We start from the raw sequence: 19465 nt of genomic DNA, 5'->3' as shown, positions 1-19465 counted from the left end.
AGAACCTTGACATGCCAACCTTACACTCGTAATTTAAAACACAGAAAATCACATTACCTTCAAGTGTTCAGTGAGTGTTTTAGAGTATTTCAGTGCACTTTCTTTGCGTAGCTTGAAAAGCCTCAAATACAGGAGCGCTTGGCACCTCAGGCTGCAGAGAGACACAGACAGATTAGATCTGCCACTGGTTTACCAAACACAGACCCAGCTTTAACTCCATTTACTTCATGACTAAAGTCAAATAAAGATGGTTGGTATCAAACACCGATAACACATTTAAAGGAACAGTTCGTCAAAAATAAAAGGCCTTAGCCTCCACTTGTTCCAAACCTGTATGAGTGTCCTTCTCCAGTTGAAGATAAAAAGGTATTCTGAAGAATGTTGGTAACCAGACAGTAGAGTATTTTTGTCTATATTATGGAAGTCAGTGTGTGCCAGATACAGTTTGGTTACCAACACCCTTTAAAACACCATCTTTCGTGTTCAACAGAACAAAGAAACTCATAAGAGTTTGGAACAAGTGTAGCATGAATAAATGATGACAGGATTTTCATTTTTGGATGAACTGTCCCTTTAACATCATTCTGTTAGAAATGGAAAATTAAAGCTTGTAAAAGCATACTAAGACCAGGCGGCTCGATGTGTCATTTATAGCATCTCAGATGTTAAACATTATGATAATTTACTCACCCCCATGTCATCCAAGAGGTACAGGTCTTAATTTCTTCAGTTGCAAAGAAGTTAAGGTTTTTGAGGAAAACATTTCAGTATTTTTGTCAATATAGTGGCCAGCGATTTGAAAGTCCAAAGTGCAGCTTCAAAAGGCTCTACACGATCCCAGCTGAGGAATAAGGGTCTTATCTACTTCTTAACCACAAATGCTTGGCTAGCATTACACATTTTTCATTTCAAAATTGCATACTTTTCCAGACTCAAATTTCCAAACCTTGGAATTTCAGACCATATTTAACATAAATGGTTCATAGAGCATTATTTTCAGCTTTATATTTGGTATATAGAACAGTCATCTGTAAATATTTTTATTTCCTCAGGGGTTTTGTCCATTGATTTTCTTGAAGTGACAACATACACAGCCCCAAAAAACATGTAGACAAGAAACTTTTTGTGCCCTCGAGAAACTATTCACATGCGTATGGGAATTTTAGCATGCTTACGCATTATAATTTCTAGTTTCATATAACATACTTCCTTTGTGCATCACTGCCATCTTACTATGAATAAAACGAGAGCATGGATGCACATGAATTAACATATCTATTTGCTCAAAATTTGGCTTTCTTTATGGTAGTACCTCTAATATCAAGGCCTAATGTCCAATTTAACACATCCTCTGTGGTGGCACACAAACCATGGCACGAAATGGGCTGATGGCATAAAACTGGCCAAGTTCGAGGGTCTATAAAAAAGACAGGTACTGTGTAAAAAAAAAAAAAAAAAAATTTAAAATGTGGTTTTTGTTAGGGCAGTATGCCATATTTCAAGGCCTTAGGTCTCTTTTTAACGCATACTCTGTGGAGGCCAGGAAACCACACCGTGAAATGGGCTGATGGCTCAATAGGTGGCTCAGCGTGCATCATCCTATATGCAAAGTTTCTCGTGCACACGTGAAAGTCTGTATATTTTTTATTTTTGCAAAGGTCCTTAAGGCTATGTAATACGGTGCTAAGAATATTGTGAGAAGAAACCCAAAATGCTTATAACCTGCAATTTTGCATAATGAAAAAGTGCACCTTGAATTCATTCAGTATTTTGACTTTGACGTCTCGTGCAATAAATTTATTTTCAAGCAAGCCCAGCATTTGTGGTTAAAAAGTGGATAAATATAATTTTTTTTTAGTAAATGACCAATCGTTTCGCAAGATAAGACCCTTATTCCTCGGCTAGGATCGTGTAGAGCTCTTTGAAGCTGCACTTTTGACTTTCAAATCATTGGCCACCACTGAAGTCCTCTATAATGGAGAAAAATCATGGAATGTTTTCCTCAAAAAACGTAATTTCTTTGCGACTGAAGAAAGATATGAACATCTTGGATGACATGGGGGTGAGTAAATTATCCAGAAATCTTTATCCTTTCAGGCTTCATATTCTCAAATTCTTCTTTGTGTTCGTTTAGAGAGCAACTGATGCGCTTCTGCTACGTACCACAGCACCGCTAGCCTTTTGTCTGCAGAGGTTGCATCCGGGGCCATGTAGCTCTTCAGCTTCATAGTGTACCTGCACAAAACACAAACACACACGTGTGTCAGCAAACTCTTAAAGCACAATGAGGAGATACGCTGGAGGACATATTTTGCCAACTTACTTGATGAGTTCCACGGTTTCTGCGTACATGGGGAAGGGCGATTTGGCCTCCTGGGCGCTTTTCTCCAGAGCGTTTCCACACTCGATGAAAGACACCACAGCATCCAAGTAGTACACAGCCTTCTCAAACCTGTCCATCTGTGGAAAGGACGACACACGTCAGAGCCGAAACTTACTCTACATACACAGACGCTTCTAAGATTCCACATTATGTTATTAAATGTGTGAGAATGCAAAGATGCGCTATAATGGACAATTGTCTTTTTTATGGACAACTTTCATGCCTGCATTGAATTGGTAAAGTGTTACCTAACATGTAAAAGAATGCTATTATATTTTAAAATGACTAATAACTTCTTGCTAATAAATGAGTAAAACAAGAATATTGGTAAAGATTTAATATTACAGTTAATTCGTATTTTAGGGGCTGCAAAAAAGGTCTGGGGTCACAGAAATGTCATGCAGATTATCTGATATGCATGTAGAGAAGCGTAGCCCAGTAAACAAACCCTAACCAGAGCATCTGCGTTGTGTTTCAGTTTCTTCGCTTCTTGAAGGTAATGATCAGCCGAATGAACCCTGCAATTCAGATGAAGGAAGGACTGGCGGTTACTTCACAAAAGAGTGTGACACCAAAAGTTAAAACACTTCCAACATCATGTCCAAAAATTAAGACAGAAGAATGCACAACGATATAATAATAAATCAAACAAATACACGATGCTTAAACGTCCCACTGTGTGTAGCCAATGAGATTTCACCATGCACTGTAAAAATTATTTTGAGTTGTAAATAAAACAAAAGACTTTGATTTTGATTAAATGTTTAATTCAATGTGTTACTTGTTTGTGAAATTACTTAAGCAATATTTAATTTTTATTTTTTTTCAATTTGGGTGTGGCTTCACAATGTGACTAAAAATATTGTCACTTCTCACAATAATAGACCACTGAATCGGATTAACATGGACGCTTTAAATCACAATCACACATTTTAAAAAGACCTTAAGGAATAATCAAAGTAATTATTCAGACAAAAGATGAAAATCTCTATACCTGTCCTCAAAGAGGAGTTTGGATCTAGATTTAGAGCCATCGGAGAGGGGCGGCACTGCAATGGGATTCTCCGTTTTAGAGCTTTTCTCCTGGGAATACAAAATAAAAAACATTGTCTTGACAAAAGTGTTTTAACAAAGCTATTACATAAAGTTCTGCACAAATCTCCAGAAACTAGATGCATTACTGTACATGCACAATACAGGATGCATTAGTTGAAGACAGCACACACTGGCAGCATCCAGCAACTAGTCTCTGAGAGAGTCTTCTCATGTTGGCAGTGTTTGTGTGTATATTTGTAAAAAGGGAGGACGACACGTGCAAACACACCTTGGCATCCCTGCGTAAGGGCTTGTCGTCGCCTTTGCGGTGTTTGGAGTTGGAGCTGCTCTTGCTGCTGGCGCTGCTGGGCACAGAGGCGGAGGACTGGCTGAGGGTCCGCTTGCGGCCCTGGTGCTCCGATTTGACGCTGCAGCGGACGCCCATCGAAGGAGAGGGTGCAGACTCCTTCTCTTTGTCCTGAGCACGCTTAGACGAGCTACAAAAAACATTTGGGGTTTAACATGATTATCAAACAGCTCGGCAGGACAAAAAACAATTGTTCACAACGCTCCGAAGACTTTGAACTTTGCTGATGTCAGAGGTTAATTGTCTGCTTTTCACGTTAATGCAGGATCTCGCACTTTAAGGCATTATTTTCTCATAGGTTTTGGTAACACTATTTCGATAGTCCACTTTAGACATTCTACTAACAGTAAGTAACTTTACAACTACGTGTCAACTTATTCTACTAACCCTAAACCTACCCTACTGAGAGTTAGTAGACATGTAGTAGCAAATTAATAAGAATTAGTTGACATGTAGTTAAAAAGTTACTTATAGTTAGTAGAATATCGAAATAAAGTGTAACCTAGGTATTACATTAACACATATTTGTACATTAACCACCAGTGTTGGGGTAACGCATTACAAGTAACGCGAGTTACGTAATATTAATTTTTCAAGTAACTAGTAAAGTAACGCATTACTTTTTAATTTACAAGAAAATGTATTGACTGACAGTGCACTGTGTGAACATGATGTTTCTGTAGTTCTAGACTAAACATGAATGTGCATTAATTCATCTCACTCACAAAAAACAGATTTAGTATTCCTCAAAATGAATTAAAAAAAGTGAAGTGCAAACTCAGAATATGACTCAAACCTGCAATAATTAAATATGTTAAATAACACAAATGTATCTAATCCCATTTTATTAACCAATGTCTTTGCTGCTGACCTTTAATGATCCAGTTCAACCTACTAATAAGCAAAAATGACTTTAGATAAACTAATAATTGTGCTTCATTGTATTTTTATTGCTGAAGAGTGTTGAACCTTTTTCTCCTGCAATCGTGAATTTACTTTTCCTTCAGCCTGAGGTTTATTCAGTACACTTTTTGGTGTGAAAGGGCTTTTATATTTGCTATAAATAGAACTCCTTGTGTTAAAAACAATCAAGCCTTGCTCATATTTAAAAAGTAATGCAAAAGTAACACAAAAGTAATGTAACGCATTACTTTCCATAAAAGTAGCTAACGTAATTAGTGACTTTTTTATGGAGTAACGCAATATTGTAATGCATTACTTTTAAAAGTAACTTTCCCCAACACTGTTAACCACAATGTGATGCATTTTAACAGTTTTATAGAATGCAAAGTTTTTTGATACTATGTCAATTTGCTGGTATTTATGGTTTACCACAATCTGCAGATACATGTGATCCGATATATAGAAGTAAAAGAGGAGTGATTTTACAAATTGATACATTTAAAAAAAAAAAAAAAAAAAAAAATGCATTTACAGAAAGTTCACCAACATTAATATTTGCTTATCAGTTATAAAATTTGAGGGATTAAAGCAGAATGAACTCACTCTTTACTGCTCGATTTGTGTGATGACTTTTCCTCCAGTTTGGACTTCTTACTGTCTGGTTTGAGACCATCCTCATCATTCTGTGGAAGAAACACAATAGATATTAAAAAGGTACACTATTGTTCAAAAGTTTGGGGTCAGTAAGATTTTATTACTGTTAGTACATTTATTCAGTAAGGCCACATAAAAGACATTTAGAATACAAATACAGAATATTTCTATTTTAAATAAATGCTGTATTTTTTCTATTAATCAAAGGATCTTTACAAAAAGAGACCATAACTATATGAAGCAGCACAACGGTTTTCAACATTAATAATATTCAGAAATGAGCAGCAAATCAGCATATTACACTGATTTCTGAAGGATCATGTGACACTGAAGACTGGAGAGTAATGATGCTGGAAATACAGCTGCAGATCACTGGAATAATTTACAGTTTACAATATTTTCACACAGAAAATAGTTATTTTAATTGCAATAAAAGCTCGCAAAAGCCAATGTAGCCTTAAGTGAGCATAAGAGACTTCTTAAAAAAAAAAAAAATTGTTAATGTTAACGACCCCAAACTGTATGTTTACAATTAAATCAAGGATACAACCAAACTCAATCAGAGCATATTGGGCGTTCAGAAGGCAGGCTTTAAAGAGACAGGAAGTAAAACAGCGTTTCAGGCGTAGAGTGAAAAGTGATGAAGCAGCAGTGTATAGAGACAAATAAATCACTGAAATATCTGACCCTGGAGCACAAAAGCAGTCTGAAGTCGCTGGGGTATATTTGTAGCAATAGCCAACAATACATTGTATGGGTCAATATTATTGATTTTTTTTTTTATGCCAAAAATCATTAGGATATTAAAGTAAAGCTCATGTTCCATGAAGATACTTTGGTAAATTTCCTACCATAAATATATCAATTTAATTTTTGATTAGTAATATGCATTGCTAAGAAGCACCCTCAGATTCCAGATAGTTGTATCTCAGCCAAATATTGTCCGATTCTAACAAACTATACATCAAATGGAAAGCATATTTATTCAGCTTCCAGATGATGAATAAGTCTCAATTTTAAAAAAAATTGACCCTTATTACTGGTTTTTATGGTCCAGGGTCACATTTATTCAAGCAAACCCTAAAAATAAAATCCTCACAAAACAGCTGCCACCAACCTTGTGTTTTCTCTTCCCCTTGCTGGCTCCCTTTTCTCCCGGCTGTTTCTGGAAGTCTTTTCCTTCAGCAGGGGAGTCCCTCTCCACTTTCACCTCAGTTTCCTTGTAGACTCGACCAGGCACTCTGGCCAGCAGACTGAGGTCGATCTGCACCAGCAGTCTGAGTGGCAGCCTTCCTTCTTGGTCACTCAGCGGGGAAAGCATGGGCGAGAACAGGACAGACGGGTTCTCGGCATACTGCTCTCTCGGCGTCTGCGAAGAAGAGGGGACGCTTTCGTTGCCCTCCGAGTCTGACGATGACGAATCGGATTCTATGAACTCGCGCGACTTGCTGGCAGTTTTCTTGCGTTTGTCTTGCGCCGGCCGAGGGGAGGAGGTTTTGGGCTCCTTTTTGATGTTGGGCTTGCGGGGGCCCTTGTTGGCCGCGCGGACTCTGTGCAACAGGATCTCGGGCGAGGGTTCGGTCTCCACCTTGAGCCCACCCTTCGGCTCCTCCACCACAGGTGGCTTGTCTGGCTTTTTAGGCTGCTTCTTGCCCACCTCCTGCCGCCGCCCCTTCTGACTTCCAGGCTCGCTCTGAGCGGGAGACTTCTGACTTCGCCTGTCTTGCCCCTTCTGGTTTGGCCGAAGGTCTCGCCCGGCAGAGGGCGCCGCGTCTTTTGAACCCGAGCCACTGTAGATCCTGCTGGAGTTCTCTCCTCGCCCCTCTTTCTTATACTTTTGTGTCGTGCTGCTGTTCTCCACCGGAGAAGCTGGGGACGACTTGTTGACTTTCTTGAACCAGTTGTCCAGCTGCCATTTGTTAGCCGTGGGCTGTTCCGGCTGTGATGTCAAACAGGGAAACATGCATTGAGTGTGACCTCAAACTCAGTTTAGCATAAACCTAATCTGGCCAACTCAGGGGCGTCGTGCACTTATTATTTTTGAGGGGGCACATCATGAATGATACAATGTGATTGTATCAAATATAACAAATATTATTTGGCTATTTTGTGTCTTTTGGAAACTGCTTTCAAAACCCACTTGGCTCAAAAATCTGAGTGGGCACGTGCTCGCTCACTTTGAATGGGCATGACGCCTCTGGGTCAACTGATATATCGGCATGGCCTAACAATGTTGAGGGAAATACACACACATCATATTGCTAGGATTGGGATTGAGATCCGGTTCTATATTTCCAAGAAGCGTCGATTCAATAAGACGTGCATTTTAATGTGAACATTCAAGCGCAAGAACACACGAAAGAGAACTCAATTCGGCTCTCTGCTACACACACACATCCAAACTGCACTCATATAGTGAGCCAATACCAAACTGAGCGCTCTTTCAAGTCTTCTTGTGCTTGAACTGACAATTCTACACAAAATTGTTCAAATTAGTGCTGTCAATCGACTAAAAAAAATTATGCAATTAATCACGATTAATATATATTGTCTTAATTTCACACTGAATCTCCAAATTAGTGTAGAAAGAACATAAAGATGATATGTTAAATGTGTGTTTAATGGCATCTAATTAGCCTATTATTAATGGAGGCCAGTATCACTGATATCAATACTGCTACTGATGTCTGTCTTAATCAGTGGCTAAAATTGAGGCCAAAATGCATTTCTCTTCTCTTTTGATTTCCATCAATGACAGACTGCAGCAGGTTTCACTTTAAAAGCAGCGCTGTCTCTTTAAAACCTGATGCAGATCTGACACAAATCTGTCTCTCTCTTTATCCTTTACGGCCATTTAGGACTTCTTAACTCATTCAAGACTAGGTTTATGAGGTCACTTGCTAAAAATGGGCATTTTGACAATGTTGTGTTTTTTTGTCTGTGAAAGAGCACTTAGTGCTGCATTAATTGTGTTAAATATTTAACGTACCATAAGTAAAAGCTACTTTTGGCTGTTAATTTTGTTTATTTTGTAGGCTGCTGATTTTTGTTCATGGCATTTAGCTGCAACAATGTTTTGCAAAAAACAACAACAGAATAAATATGTTTGATATCTAAATGTTTGACTTTTTTTTTTTTTTTTTTAACCATATCAGAATCAAAACTGGGACTCGGTAAGAACTAGAACCGAAAAGCAGAAATGGATTCACAAAACCGATACCCAACTCTACATACTGTGTCATTATCATAATCCTGCTCAGCAGTAAATCAGCTTTCACGTGATCTATGTGCGAGTGAAGGCTGTGTTTGTGCAGGCGATTCACCTCGGGTGACGCAGGACGAGGTGGTTCGTTGTTCTCACTGTCTGTAGAGCTGCTCTCGCTCTCGCTGTCTGAACCAGAGCTGCTCTCCGAACCGCTGTGACTGCTGGTGTCCACTTGTTCAGGAGCCTCGCTGTTATTACTGTTGTTACTGGGGTAGACATACAAAGTTTTTACCACCTTGTTGGCTGCGTGTTTCTTCATGCATTCACTTCAACTTTGCAAAGGCACAAATCCAAGCGAGATGATGTCAATATTCCCCGAGCAAGTTTATTCACCAAAACCTTCATTATGAGCAAAGTGCATCTCTTTACCAGTCATTTATAAGATTCACCTAGGGCCGTTTGCACCAGCTGTGCGCAAGTTGCAACTTAACCTAGTTTTGACATAAAGGGGCACTATGTTACAACATACACCCTAATAAATGTTTCTGCATTGCACTATTGAACTTAACAGAAATGCAACCATGTATAAACTAAATATTTACTAAAGCCCATGAGCAGGAGAAATAAAATAGCAGATTGACTGAATTGCATCAATAAGCTCAAGTTTTAGTGCATCTGATGATGATGATGACATTTGCACTCATTTACACAAGCTGTATTAAAGGCATAGCTAAATGTGACAATTATAATGGTTTATGTGAATGTAATTTAAAAGTTTAAAACAATGTTATATATATTTTTTTTAATGTTCTGTAACAATTAAGGCCTATTAAAATGTTAAAAATGATTGCACAACTTCAATGTTGAATGGTTGCATTTCCTCATTTTAACCCAGAATTGTTTTAACAGAGGCATCATCAGTATTGGTGATACTTGCCTGCATTTATAGTACTTAGTCAAAAGAAGCCTTTATATAAATATGTATATACCATCTTTATATAATGTTGATTATACATTGAAAATATATTTATGATCATTTTTACTTTGAATCTCCAAAATAATGTAAAATGCGATTAATCAGGATTACAGGAAAATGTGTAATTAGTTATTTTAAGTATTTGACATTCTTGTGTTATTTCATGATTAAGCATCGTATTTCAGTGGAAATGCATTTTTACTGTTAGTTGCATGAATCAAGGATAAACTAAAATTACTGCATTTTAATATAACTTCTGTTATATTTGTGATTGGATCTTTGAGGGTAAACATCATTCGCCTATAAAGTACTTTTTCGACCTTATGACCTACCACCTACATTCTGAATTAAAAACACATGGTGCAAGTTAGTACAGAGTTACTTACAAACAGGCTAGTAGTTACTAAGTCTCTAGCATAGACTTTAATTAAAGTAGGAACTTACGAACAGCTGGTGCAACCCTACCTTAGGGATTGTAAAGTGTGTGGAGGGCTGGAGGCTTTTGCAAATTTCCTCAAATTTGCCTGCAACCATTTGATGCATTCCCATTGCCATTAAAAACAGCAGGTGATACCTCAAGAAGAGCTCAAGTAACATCATAATCAAGAAACAGGTTTCAAAGATAAACTCCTAAGTTTTTTGAAAGAAGCAAAGTGCATAGTGCATAGTGCAAGATGCTGAAATAACACACTAAAGAGTTTAAGGTTTCAAAACACCAATGAAACCAACAATCAGTGTGATGATTCATTTAGACAGCAGCAAAACGTACTAGATTTCATTTCTTTCACGTAGGTATAATATCATAGCACATTTCAGACTGCTCCTAAATGCCAACATTTCAAATTGTGGTTAGCTGATTTACATGCTGGTAAGATGGTCCATGCTTCCTGTATAAGCATGCAGTTCTCGGCCAGAAGAAAATGCATTACGGTCCAGAAAGTAGACCGGACAAAATTAGGACTACCTTAAATTAAGGCTAACCTAATTGCGCATGTTGAAATGTTTCAGTGTCACCTTACGGCATGGAATCAAAAAGAAAAAGTACACAATTTCTCTGAATATCAGTTGTGGTTTTGAGTGATGATAACTTGAGTCTGTCACCTTGCCGAGGTGTTTCGGGAGGGGTTTTTGGCAGGATCTTGTTCTCCGTCACTGTCTTCACTGCTGCTGAGCTTCAGATCTTCATGCAGCGTGCTGAAATGAGAGCAAGACAAGAGGAGATCAGTAAAGCACGGGACACCAAGCCGACTGCAAAGAACAAACGGCGGTGTTTGTCAATGATGAACTGACTTTAACTGAAAATTGAGTGTTTACGGTTTTGCATTATTACACACTATTTTTTCCTATTTAATACTGTAAAACTGCTTTGACACAATCTGTATTGTTAAAAGCACTATATAAATAAAGGTGACTTGATGGCTGCATCTGGAGCATACAGCCGACTACAAACTAGCATGCATCTCTGCATGCCTATAACATATACACACACACGTATATATACACACACACACACACACACATATACATAAACAGATCAGTTCAGTATATGAGTGGCTCACTTGGACTGCTCGTTGTCGGATGGCTTAGACGGGTGACTGGTGGACGCGCTCTTTCCTGAGAGTTTTTCTAAGAGGGGAAAACAATCATCAGCACACAAGATGCATCACTACAAATGAGCAAAGAGCCATTATAGTTTGATAAAATTATTTCTACAACTTACTTTGGGCCCCAAAAGACAGGTGCTGGGCATCCTACAACAAAAGGCAACAATTACTTATTACTACACATACATCACAAAAACATTTCATTGGTTTAAAATGCTATGCTAACAATAGAAGTTCAAAATGAATCTGGACTCTTTCGAAAACTATATCATCATATGTGACCCTGGACCACGAAACAAGTCTTAAATCGCTGGGGTATATTTATAGCAATAGCCAAAAATACACTGTATGAGTCAAAATGACTGATTTTTCTTTTATGCCAAAAATCATTAGGATATTAAGTAAAGATCATGTTTCATGAAGATATTTTGTAAATTTCCTACCATAAATATCTAATCTTAATTTTTGATTAGTAATATGCATTGATAAGAATTCATTTGGACAAATTTAAAGGTGATTTTCTCAATATTAATTTTTTTTTGCACCCTCAGATTCCAGATTTTCAAATAGTTGTATCTCAGCCAAATATTGTCCTAACAAACCATACATCAATGGAAAGATTATTTATTCAGATTTCAGGAGATGTATAAATCTCAATTTCAAAAAATGTACCCTTATGACTGGTTTTGTGGTCTAGAGTCACATATGTTTGCTGAACGAACGAATGTAACGACATTCAGACTTTGAAGAGCAGTTTACGGGTCTAAATATGTTTTTAGTATTTATGCATGTAGGTATCATTTTCATTATTGTTGTCTGAACAACTCATTGTTTCTATAATGTCCTGCAAACATGAGAAAAATGGACAAGTGTGCGGCAGTCTGACCTTGGAGGTGGAAAAAGGAAACTTTGACGGCTCTGTCTTGCAAGGCGTGTGAATGGCTGTTAGTGGAGGAGGCCAGACCTGAGTCATTTCCTGGTGGAGAAAAAAACCCAATCAACAGAGCTTAGAAACCAGAGGTAATGCTAGTAGTACGTGAACAACTTTTTCCTCCAATGCAATGACAACTCAAAGAAGGCCTCTTTTACACGTGGCATTTACATGCGTTTCTTGTCTTCACCCTGAAGCTTTATAGTCGAATTGCATTTATACCTTCATTCTAATGCATCTCCAGTGGGACCGGACAGAGACGCTTACATATTACATGAGACCAAAACATTCTCGTATTGCCACATTTTTAAAATACTGACATTAATTCCCAGCGCTTTCTGTCATTTCTTGCAACTTCTAATGTAAGTATTATCATTAGAAGTGAAGAAAATGTCAGAAAAGTGCCTCTCTTTGAGGAGAGCAGTGAGAGAAACTAAAGAGAAACTTGCCTAGTCTTGCAAGTTTAAGAGTTTTAAAACCTTGAATTTTAAAGGATTTCCTCAGATAAACTCTAGACTATTTCAGACCCTATTAGACCTCAGACTAATAGGCCTAATAATAATAAAAAAACACATTAAACAAAACCATTAGCATGTTTTACCATGTTGGTAAGCATTGCTAAAAGTTGCAAGGCATTGTTAACATGTTTTTAACATTTAGCTAAGTCTTGCTAGCATGCTTCGAAGCATTGTTATCCTTTTTAACATACCGTTAACACTTAACAGTGTTGCTAGCATGTCGTCAGCATATTTTAACACGTTGCTAGGCATCTTTAACATGTAGTATGTCCTTAGGATTTAACACTGTTAGCATGTTGCTAGGCATTGTTAACATATGTAACATTGCTAAGTGTTGCCAGCATAGTTTGCTAGTCTGTTGTCAGCATATTTTAACATTGTTAGAAATTGTTAACATTTAGCTAAGTGTTGCTAGCATATTGTTACTTTAGTGTTGTTGTTAGGGTTTTAACTTAGCATTAAGTGTTGCTAGCAAGTATAATAGTTTTTATTTTTCAGTGAACTGTTCTTTCAATATTGACAGCACATAAAATGATTTTACCTTTAATATTTCATCAACACAGCTTGCATCTGCTCCCATTGAACCCTGCAAGAATGAACGAAAGCATGCATATATTTGCTTACAGAGCAACAGAAATCAATCAATTAAATATACAGGGTTGTTTGTGACCACAGGTATAACAAGTAGAACTTCATTTGTCATCAAACCCTCATTAGAGCTATAATACATGCAACTTGCCAATGTTATTGTAAAGGGGTCGTAACATGAATATATTATCATCATTATTACAGTAATAGGTCCTTATTATTTTCTTAAAGGTTCATGCTAAACCAGAAAAGTCTTGCCCTGTTTTATGCTGGCAAGCTAAAATGTTACAATAAATCCCAAAGAAAATAGTCTATTTCGATGGTTTCATTAATCAGAACAAATCTTTGCACTATGCTTTGTATAACTCACTTTTTTATGACTAAACAAAACTGTGTGTGATCCAATCGAATGGCCAGGAACTGAAAGGCCGAATTTATGACAACCTCATTGTGACACTAATAAAAACATGTAATATTCATGTCATAAAAACATGAAACTTCTGCGTAATATCATCGGAGGCACAAGAGTATGCAAGACTGCATTGTGGTCAATGATACGTCTTATTTCCAGATCTATTAATTTGTTCAAAAATCCTCTAGACATACAGTGACTGACTGAAAATGCAAATCTCTGACAGTAGGTGGCGCTTATGTTAAAGCAGAAATATTAGGGGATAGCCTGATACTCAACTCTGCAGTTATAAACATTTCTTTATTCGGCATCATATGGAGATTACTCTATACTTTAAGCCTTTTTATGCAATGCATTATTAAAGTAGTTTTAATGCATTAATTATGCCTTGTAATGCACCTTATAATGCATTGGATGCTGAATATTTATAACGACAGTTATAATACATTATACTAATTTTCTTAATTTAGTTCATTCTATTCATTGCTATACCTTTTGAAAGTATAATGCATTAAAAAAAAACAAATGTTATAATGCATTTTACCTTTGGTTACAAGTACTTACGAAAAGATAAAATGCATTATATAATGCATAACACAAAGGCTTTAAATAAAGCAAACGTTACCAAAACCACTTGGCAACACTTTAATTTATGGATCAATTCTCACTATTAACTAGTCGCTTATTTGCATACATATTACTAGCATACTGGCTGTTTATTAGTACTAGCACATATTGATGTCTTATTCTGCATGAGCATATTTAAGATCCCTTAATCCTAAAACTTAAACTCCTAATTTGCTGCATATTAATAGTAAGGTAGTTGTTTATTGAGGAAATGTTACAGTTAATAGTGAGAATTTATCTCCAAACTAAAGTGTGACTAAAAATCTTTCTGAAGACACTCAGTTCCTTTCAAATATATATTAAAAACTCTTTCAATATATTAAAGCCTGTTTCAATGTCAGAATGGCGAATTTTGCAACAAATTCACAGTGTTGGATAAATTACTCTAAAAAAAGTATTTAATTACTAATTACTTTCTAAATCCTACACCAACCGTGACAAGTTAATGATACAGGATAGACATGAAACGGTTCTTTTAATTCTTTCAAGTAACTATATAAATTATTACACTTTAGATTAGGGTCCAATTCTCACTATTAACTAATTAACTATGATTTTTGCATCAATATACTCCTAATTAACACTCAGTAAAGTAGATGTTAAATTTAAGAATTGGGTAGGATTAAGGATTTAGAATAAGGTCTTGCAGAATAAGACATTAAAATGTGCTTTAAGTAATAATAAACAGCCAATATCCCAGTAATATTCATGCTAATAACAACTAGTTAATAGTGAGAACTGGACACTAAAGTGTTACCAATATTCGTATTAACTCAAAGTATTCAAAGTGAGAAGGGTACATAAAAAGCATGCATTTTTAGACTTTAAATTTTGATGTTAAATTCACTATTGTATTGTGTATACATGTTCTACAGTCCATAAATAGTATTAAGTTCAATTACATAAGAAGTAACTGTAATTAAATTACAGAAAGAATAAGAGTAATCCCTTCCTTTAAGTACTAAGTAATTAAATTACTTGGTAATTAGTTACACCCAACACTGCAAATTCACAGATACATACTTTTGAAAAATGAATGAAATCCACTATAGTTTGTCTTTAATCTCCGTTTCAATATTCGGGGAAGAAAGCATACATGCATGACTTACACCGACAGGCTGCGTCGGGATCTTGAGCTTGGTGAGGGAAGCCTTGGCATTGGGCTTCATTTCTCCCACGGCGCTGCTGTGCGATTGACCTCCGTATGATTCAGAGGAGGTCTTGGGCTCGGCCGTTTCCCGGTCGTCCATGGGCCGCACATAGGCAGTGGGTTTTTGGAGCATGGAGCTAGGTTTGATGAGCGAGGGCGGGAAGCTCTGGCTGGGATGCTGTCCGCTGGAGAAGGAATGAACTCTTGAGGGTGAGTCCCAGTTGGCGTCCCTGTCCCGGGGCGACTTGGTGCGGCTGCGCGAGTGTCCGCCGGAGCTCATGGAGCCCTTGGCCGGGCTGGAGTGGGATTTGTGCTCGGAGCTGTGCTTGCTGGACTTCTTGCTGCTGCTGTAGTCTCGCTCGTGCCGTTGACTGCCGCTGCGCTGGCTGCTGCCGTGGCTGCCCTGCACGGATGAGCGCTTCTGCGAGGAGGAGGAAGTTGAGGACGACGAGCAGGGTGTGGAAGAGATGCCGCCGACTGGAGTCCATTTACTGTTCTGACTCTGGGCACCGCCGCGCTGGTCAGAGTACTGGCCGGATTTATCGTCCGAGGAGGAGCTGGAGGCTTTGGGAATGAGTTTGGACATTGGGGGTTCACCGATGGTTTCCTTCATCTCGTCGTAATTTCCCAGCATGCTCTGGATGCGACTTGAGAGTTTATCTTCCTTGCAGGACTGTTGGGAGAAAAGAACTTGAGATGAGTGTGACTCAAACACCAACTAGTGCCATATAAAAATATGGATTCAAGCCTGCGTGTGCAATTTCACAAACTTCAAAATGTCTATTTAAGGGGTTCAAGTTCATTAAATGGTCACATTTTACAACATTTTTTGCTGTTCAAGTCAAACTGATGCCACTAGAAAGTTCGCAGGTGTCTTACTGTAGTAACTAACTCCATTAACCTTGGTATTTTGGCCGAAACATTGCATATTCATATTATCATCATATAGTTATTTAAGGGATGCACCGTAAATAAATTCTGGGCCGAAACCGAAAATTCAGGATGCACTTGGTCAAAAACCAAAAATGGAAATAAAAGTAATTTATCAATTACTTCATCATCAACACTCAAAAGCTGACTTGTATAAACATTTAAATTGCAGAGAAGGCAGTTTTTTAATAACAGAATTGGGTTTGTAAAATTTGTTGTTGAAATATAAATATGCAAACAATTAAACCTTTTTCATGACAGATTCGTACATTAAATATACAGAAAATAACAGGTTGGGAAAAATATAACGAATATGCATATATTTAGCAAAATGCTCCTTAATAGTTTTAATTTATGGACATTAAATGTGACGTTACATAACATTGTTTACAAGTGGTTTTCATGACGTCTTTCTGCAGTTGAAACACTGATGAGACACTCAAATGCTACCAATAATATTTATCAAAGTTCATGCATCAACAGAAAACAGCATAAATGAAAAGACTGATCTTTAGGTTTAAGAATCCATAGTAGTATCGATTAAATTAAAAACTGCACTAGTGTCACACAGCTGAAATTTTTACCTGTTGTAATTTATGACCCTGGACCACAAAACCAGTCATAAGGGTCAATTTTTCAAAATTGAGATGTATACATCATCTGAAAGCTGAATAAATAATTTTTCCATTGATGTATGGTTTGTTAGGATAGGACAATATTTGGCGGAGATACAGCTATTTGAAAATCTGGAATCTGAGGGTGCAAAAAAAATCTAAATATTGAGAAAATCTCCTTTAAAGTTGTCCAAATGAAGTTCTTAGCAATGCATATTACTAATAAACAATTACGTTTTAATATATTTACAGTAGGAAATTTACTAAATATCTTCATGGAACATGATCTTTACTTAATATCCTAATGATTTTTGGAATAAAAGAAAAATAATTTTGACCCATACAATGTATGTTTGGCTATTGCTACAAATATACCCCAGCGACTTAAGACTGCTTTTGTGCTCCAGGGTCACATTTAACCATGGTATGTGCATGAAACGGTCAAAATGTGCCAATCAAATGTCATTGTTTCAGTCAATGATTTCCAAAACTATTTTTCCTGAAACCAGAAACTGCCCAAATTTTTGTGCATCACTAAATATAATTAAACATACTAAGGGGATTAAGAAAACAGTTAGAGAACTATAAATACAAAATAGAAAATTCTGTTTTAAGCTACTGTTTTTATTATAAAACTCATGGTTTTATAGAATCCATAGTTACATCTAACCATGGTAGTGAAGAATCATACATGGCTTAGTCTGTGCTTACCATGTTCTTATTAAAAATACCGCTGTTAAAACTGTATAAATTACTATGGCAAATGTGTAGAATCAAAAGGCTTTAAAGCCTGTATCTAGCTACAATTATTTCCTTCTGTGTAAAACAGTCCTTTTCTAGTGGATATAAAATGTATAAGAATACATATGATTTAAAACTTGAATAGAAAGTCAGGCACAAAAGGTATCTGTAAACAACTCCTCAGATGCTGTGATTTCATCTGCACATTACACTGCATAAATCTAGAAATGTCATAGGAAGGAACATGGTCACTGATCCCTGCAACAATGAAACATGATTTAGAGATAATGTTGAATCACATGACCATTAAGGCACTATGTCCTGTTTTATAACTTGATGTGTCAAGCATACAGGAGCAGATTGTTAGGTCAAGTATTTTTGTACTACTACCCCCAATGAGTTCATCCAGAATAAATGAGTAATACACCGCGTCCCAGCTCGACCGGAGGACATGTCAAAGCAGGGGTTTTCCACTGATAGTACACACCACTTCATCTCACCCCAAAGGGAATATGACGGTAATAACGGGACTGCAGCTGTCTGTGTTCTCTACCGGTCAGGTTGCATTTCTTGCATCCTATGAAAAAGTAAAGCACTTACTGCTGTGTAAAGCTGGTTAGCAGCAAAGATTAGACTGTAATCTTCTTTAGTGTAACCTGTGTGACTACTATGTGTCCTTTTTCCACCCATTGCAGCTTTATATCAGCCCAATTACAATGAAAACCCCCACGAACGTAGAGTTTTAGTCCATTGATTGTACTTCACATCCTGATCTAAATATTAAAAAAAAAAAAGTCAGAAGGAATGCAATGATATTAAATTGGTTCTTGTAGCATCTGACGGTGGATCACCTCAATGTTACAAATAGACATTTCCACTCCAAACTTTAGTCGAATAAGTTTTACAGAAAGAACATAAAAACAATAATAAAAGTCCTTTTGTACGTTCCGCCCAGATTTCCTGTTTAAAAAGGAAACGTGTCCAACACAGCAAAGACACGGTGCTTGTGAGGGAATTTCATGAGCTTAAGTAAATTTATGCAAAACAAAATTAGCAAAAATTTCCACTTTACAACAACAACTAAATTGTTAGACTATAAATTAGAGCAGAAATTGTGATGTTTGAAACAACTCAAATTATTCCAAAGTTCCTCAAAGTTCGTGTGCAACCAACAAGGACAACCAAATAAATGCACTGTCTTCATATCACTTCATGGAACACTTCTCTCTCTCATCATCTGACGTAAAACGATGGAATTCCTTCGACCATGGCAGTGAAAAATAAGTCAAATGTTCTTTCCTTCCTCACAGCTGCAAACTAAACCACACAACGCTGATTCCTGCTGAACTAGAAAGTGAGCAACAGGAGACCTGCTGAGCACTTACCACACATTTAGGACAGGAAATTAATCGGTCGCTAACTAGCAAACATTTTACATCATTCAGACATATTTATACGCAGCCATACTATTAAGGAAAACCTCAAGCTGATGCATCCAACAATGCAAGTACTTACCCATAAAATGCCCTGTAATAACCGTTAGGATTGAAATAGCAAATGAAACCCGTCACCAGTAAAAACAGGACAACGCATGGTTCTTGAGACACGTACCATGGAATAGTTTGAAGCACAAAGAGATGGATGCATATATAGTAAACTCGATTCATTTTGAGATTTCTCATCACTGGTTGGAAACGGTTTCTAATAGGCCAATAAACAGATAGCGGCCACTAGATAATGTTTACATTTCACAATTTACTTTGAAGCATCTTAGTCGCTATTTTGCATCTTATATAAGAGCGATCTGAAAATAATGATCGTTTGAAA

At 37.1% G+C, this 19465-nt stretch overlaps 1 protein-coding gene across 5 annotated transcripts in view; it reads right to left on the bottom strand.

Moving 5' to 3' along the window:
* Nucleotides 1–19465, bottom strand: part of LOC306862659 (AF4/FMR2 family member 4-like) — a 39297-nt gene that overhangs the window by 5922 nt on the left and 13910 nt on the right. For 4 of the 5 annotated variants that reach the window (XM_079405582.1, XM_079405581.1, XM_079405578.1 and 1 more), the window contains 15 exons: nucleotides 15313–16026; nucleotides 13118–13162; nucleotides 12014–12103; nucleotides 11244–11274; nucleotides 11083–11149; nucleotides 10625–10717; nucleotides 8666–8813; nucleotides 6460–7281; nucleotides 5292–5371; nucleotides 3708–3915; nucleotides 3378–3466; nucleotides 2832–2901; nucleotides 2324–2460; nucleotides 2164–2235; nucleotides 58–151 (listed from right to left, as the gene is read on the bottom strand). In XM_079405582.1, coding sequence (XP_079261708.1) covers nucleotides 58–151; nucleotides 2164–2235; nucleotides 2324–2460; nucleotides 2832–2901; nucleotides 3378–3466; nucleotides 3708–3915; nucleotides 5292–5371; nucleotides 6460–7281; nucleotides 8666–8813; nucleotides 10625–10717; nucleotides 11083–11149; nucleotides 11244–11274; nucleotides 12014–12103; nucleotides 13118–13162; nucleotides 15313–15987 — 2721 coding nt within the window. In that variant the 5' untranslated portion in view covers nucleotides 15988–16026. The remainder of the gene's footprint in view (nucleotides 1–57; nucleotides 152–2163; nucleotides 2236–2323; nucleotides 2461–2831; nucleotides 2902–3377; nucleotides 3467–3707; nucleotides 3916–5291; nucleotides 5372–6459; nucleotides 7282–8665; nucleotides 8814–10624; nucleotides 10718–11082; nucleotides 11150–11243; nucleotides 11275–12013; nucleotides 12104–13117; nucleotides 13163–15312; nucleotides 16027–19465) is intronic. The other variant, XM_079405580.1, reaches the window with a different exon arrangement.

This window comes from Barbus barbus (genome assembly GCF_936440315.1).
Source record: "Barbus barbus genome assembly, chromosome: 43".
NCBI lineage: Eukaryota > Metazoa > Chordata > Actinopteri > Cypriniformes > Cyprinidae > Barbus > Barbus barbus.
The sequence above is the reverse complement of the archived record's forward strand: the minus strand, read 5'-3'. Positions and strand labels throughout refer to the sequence as shown.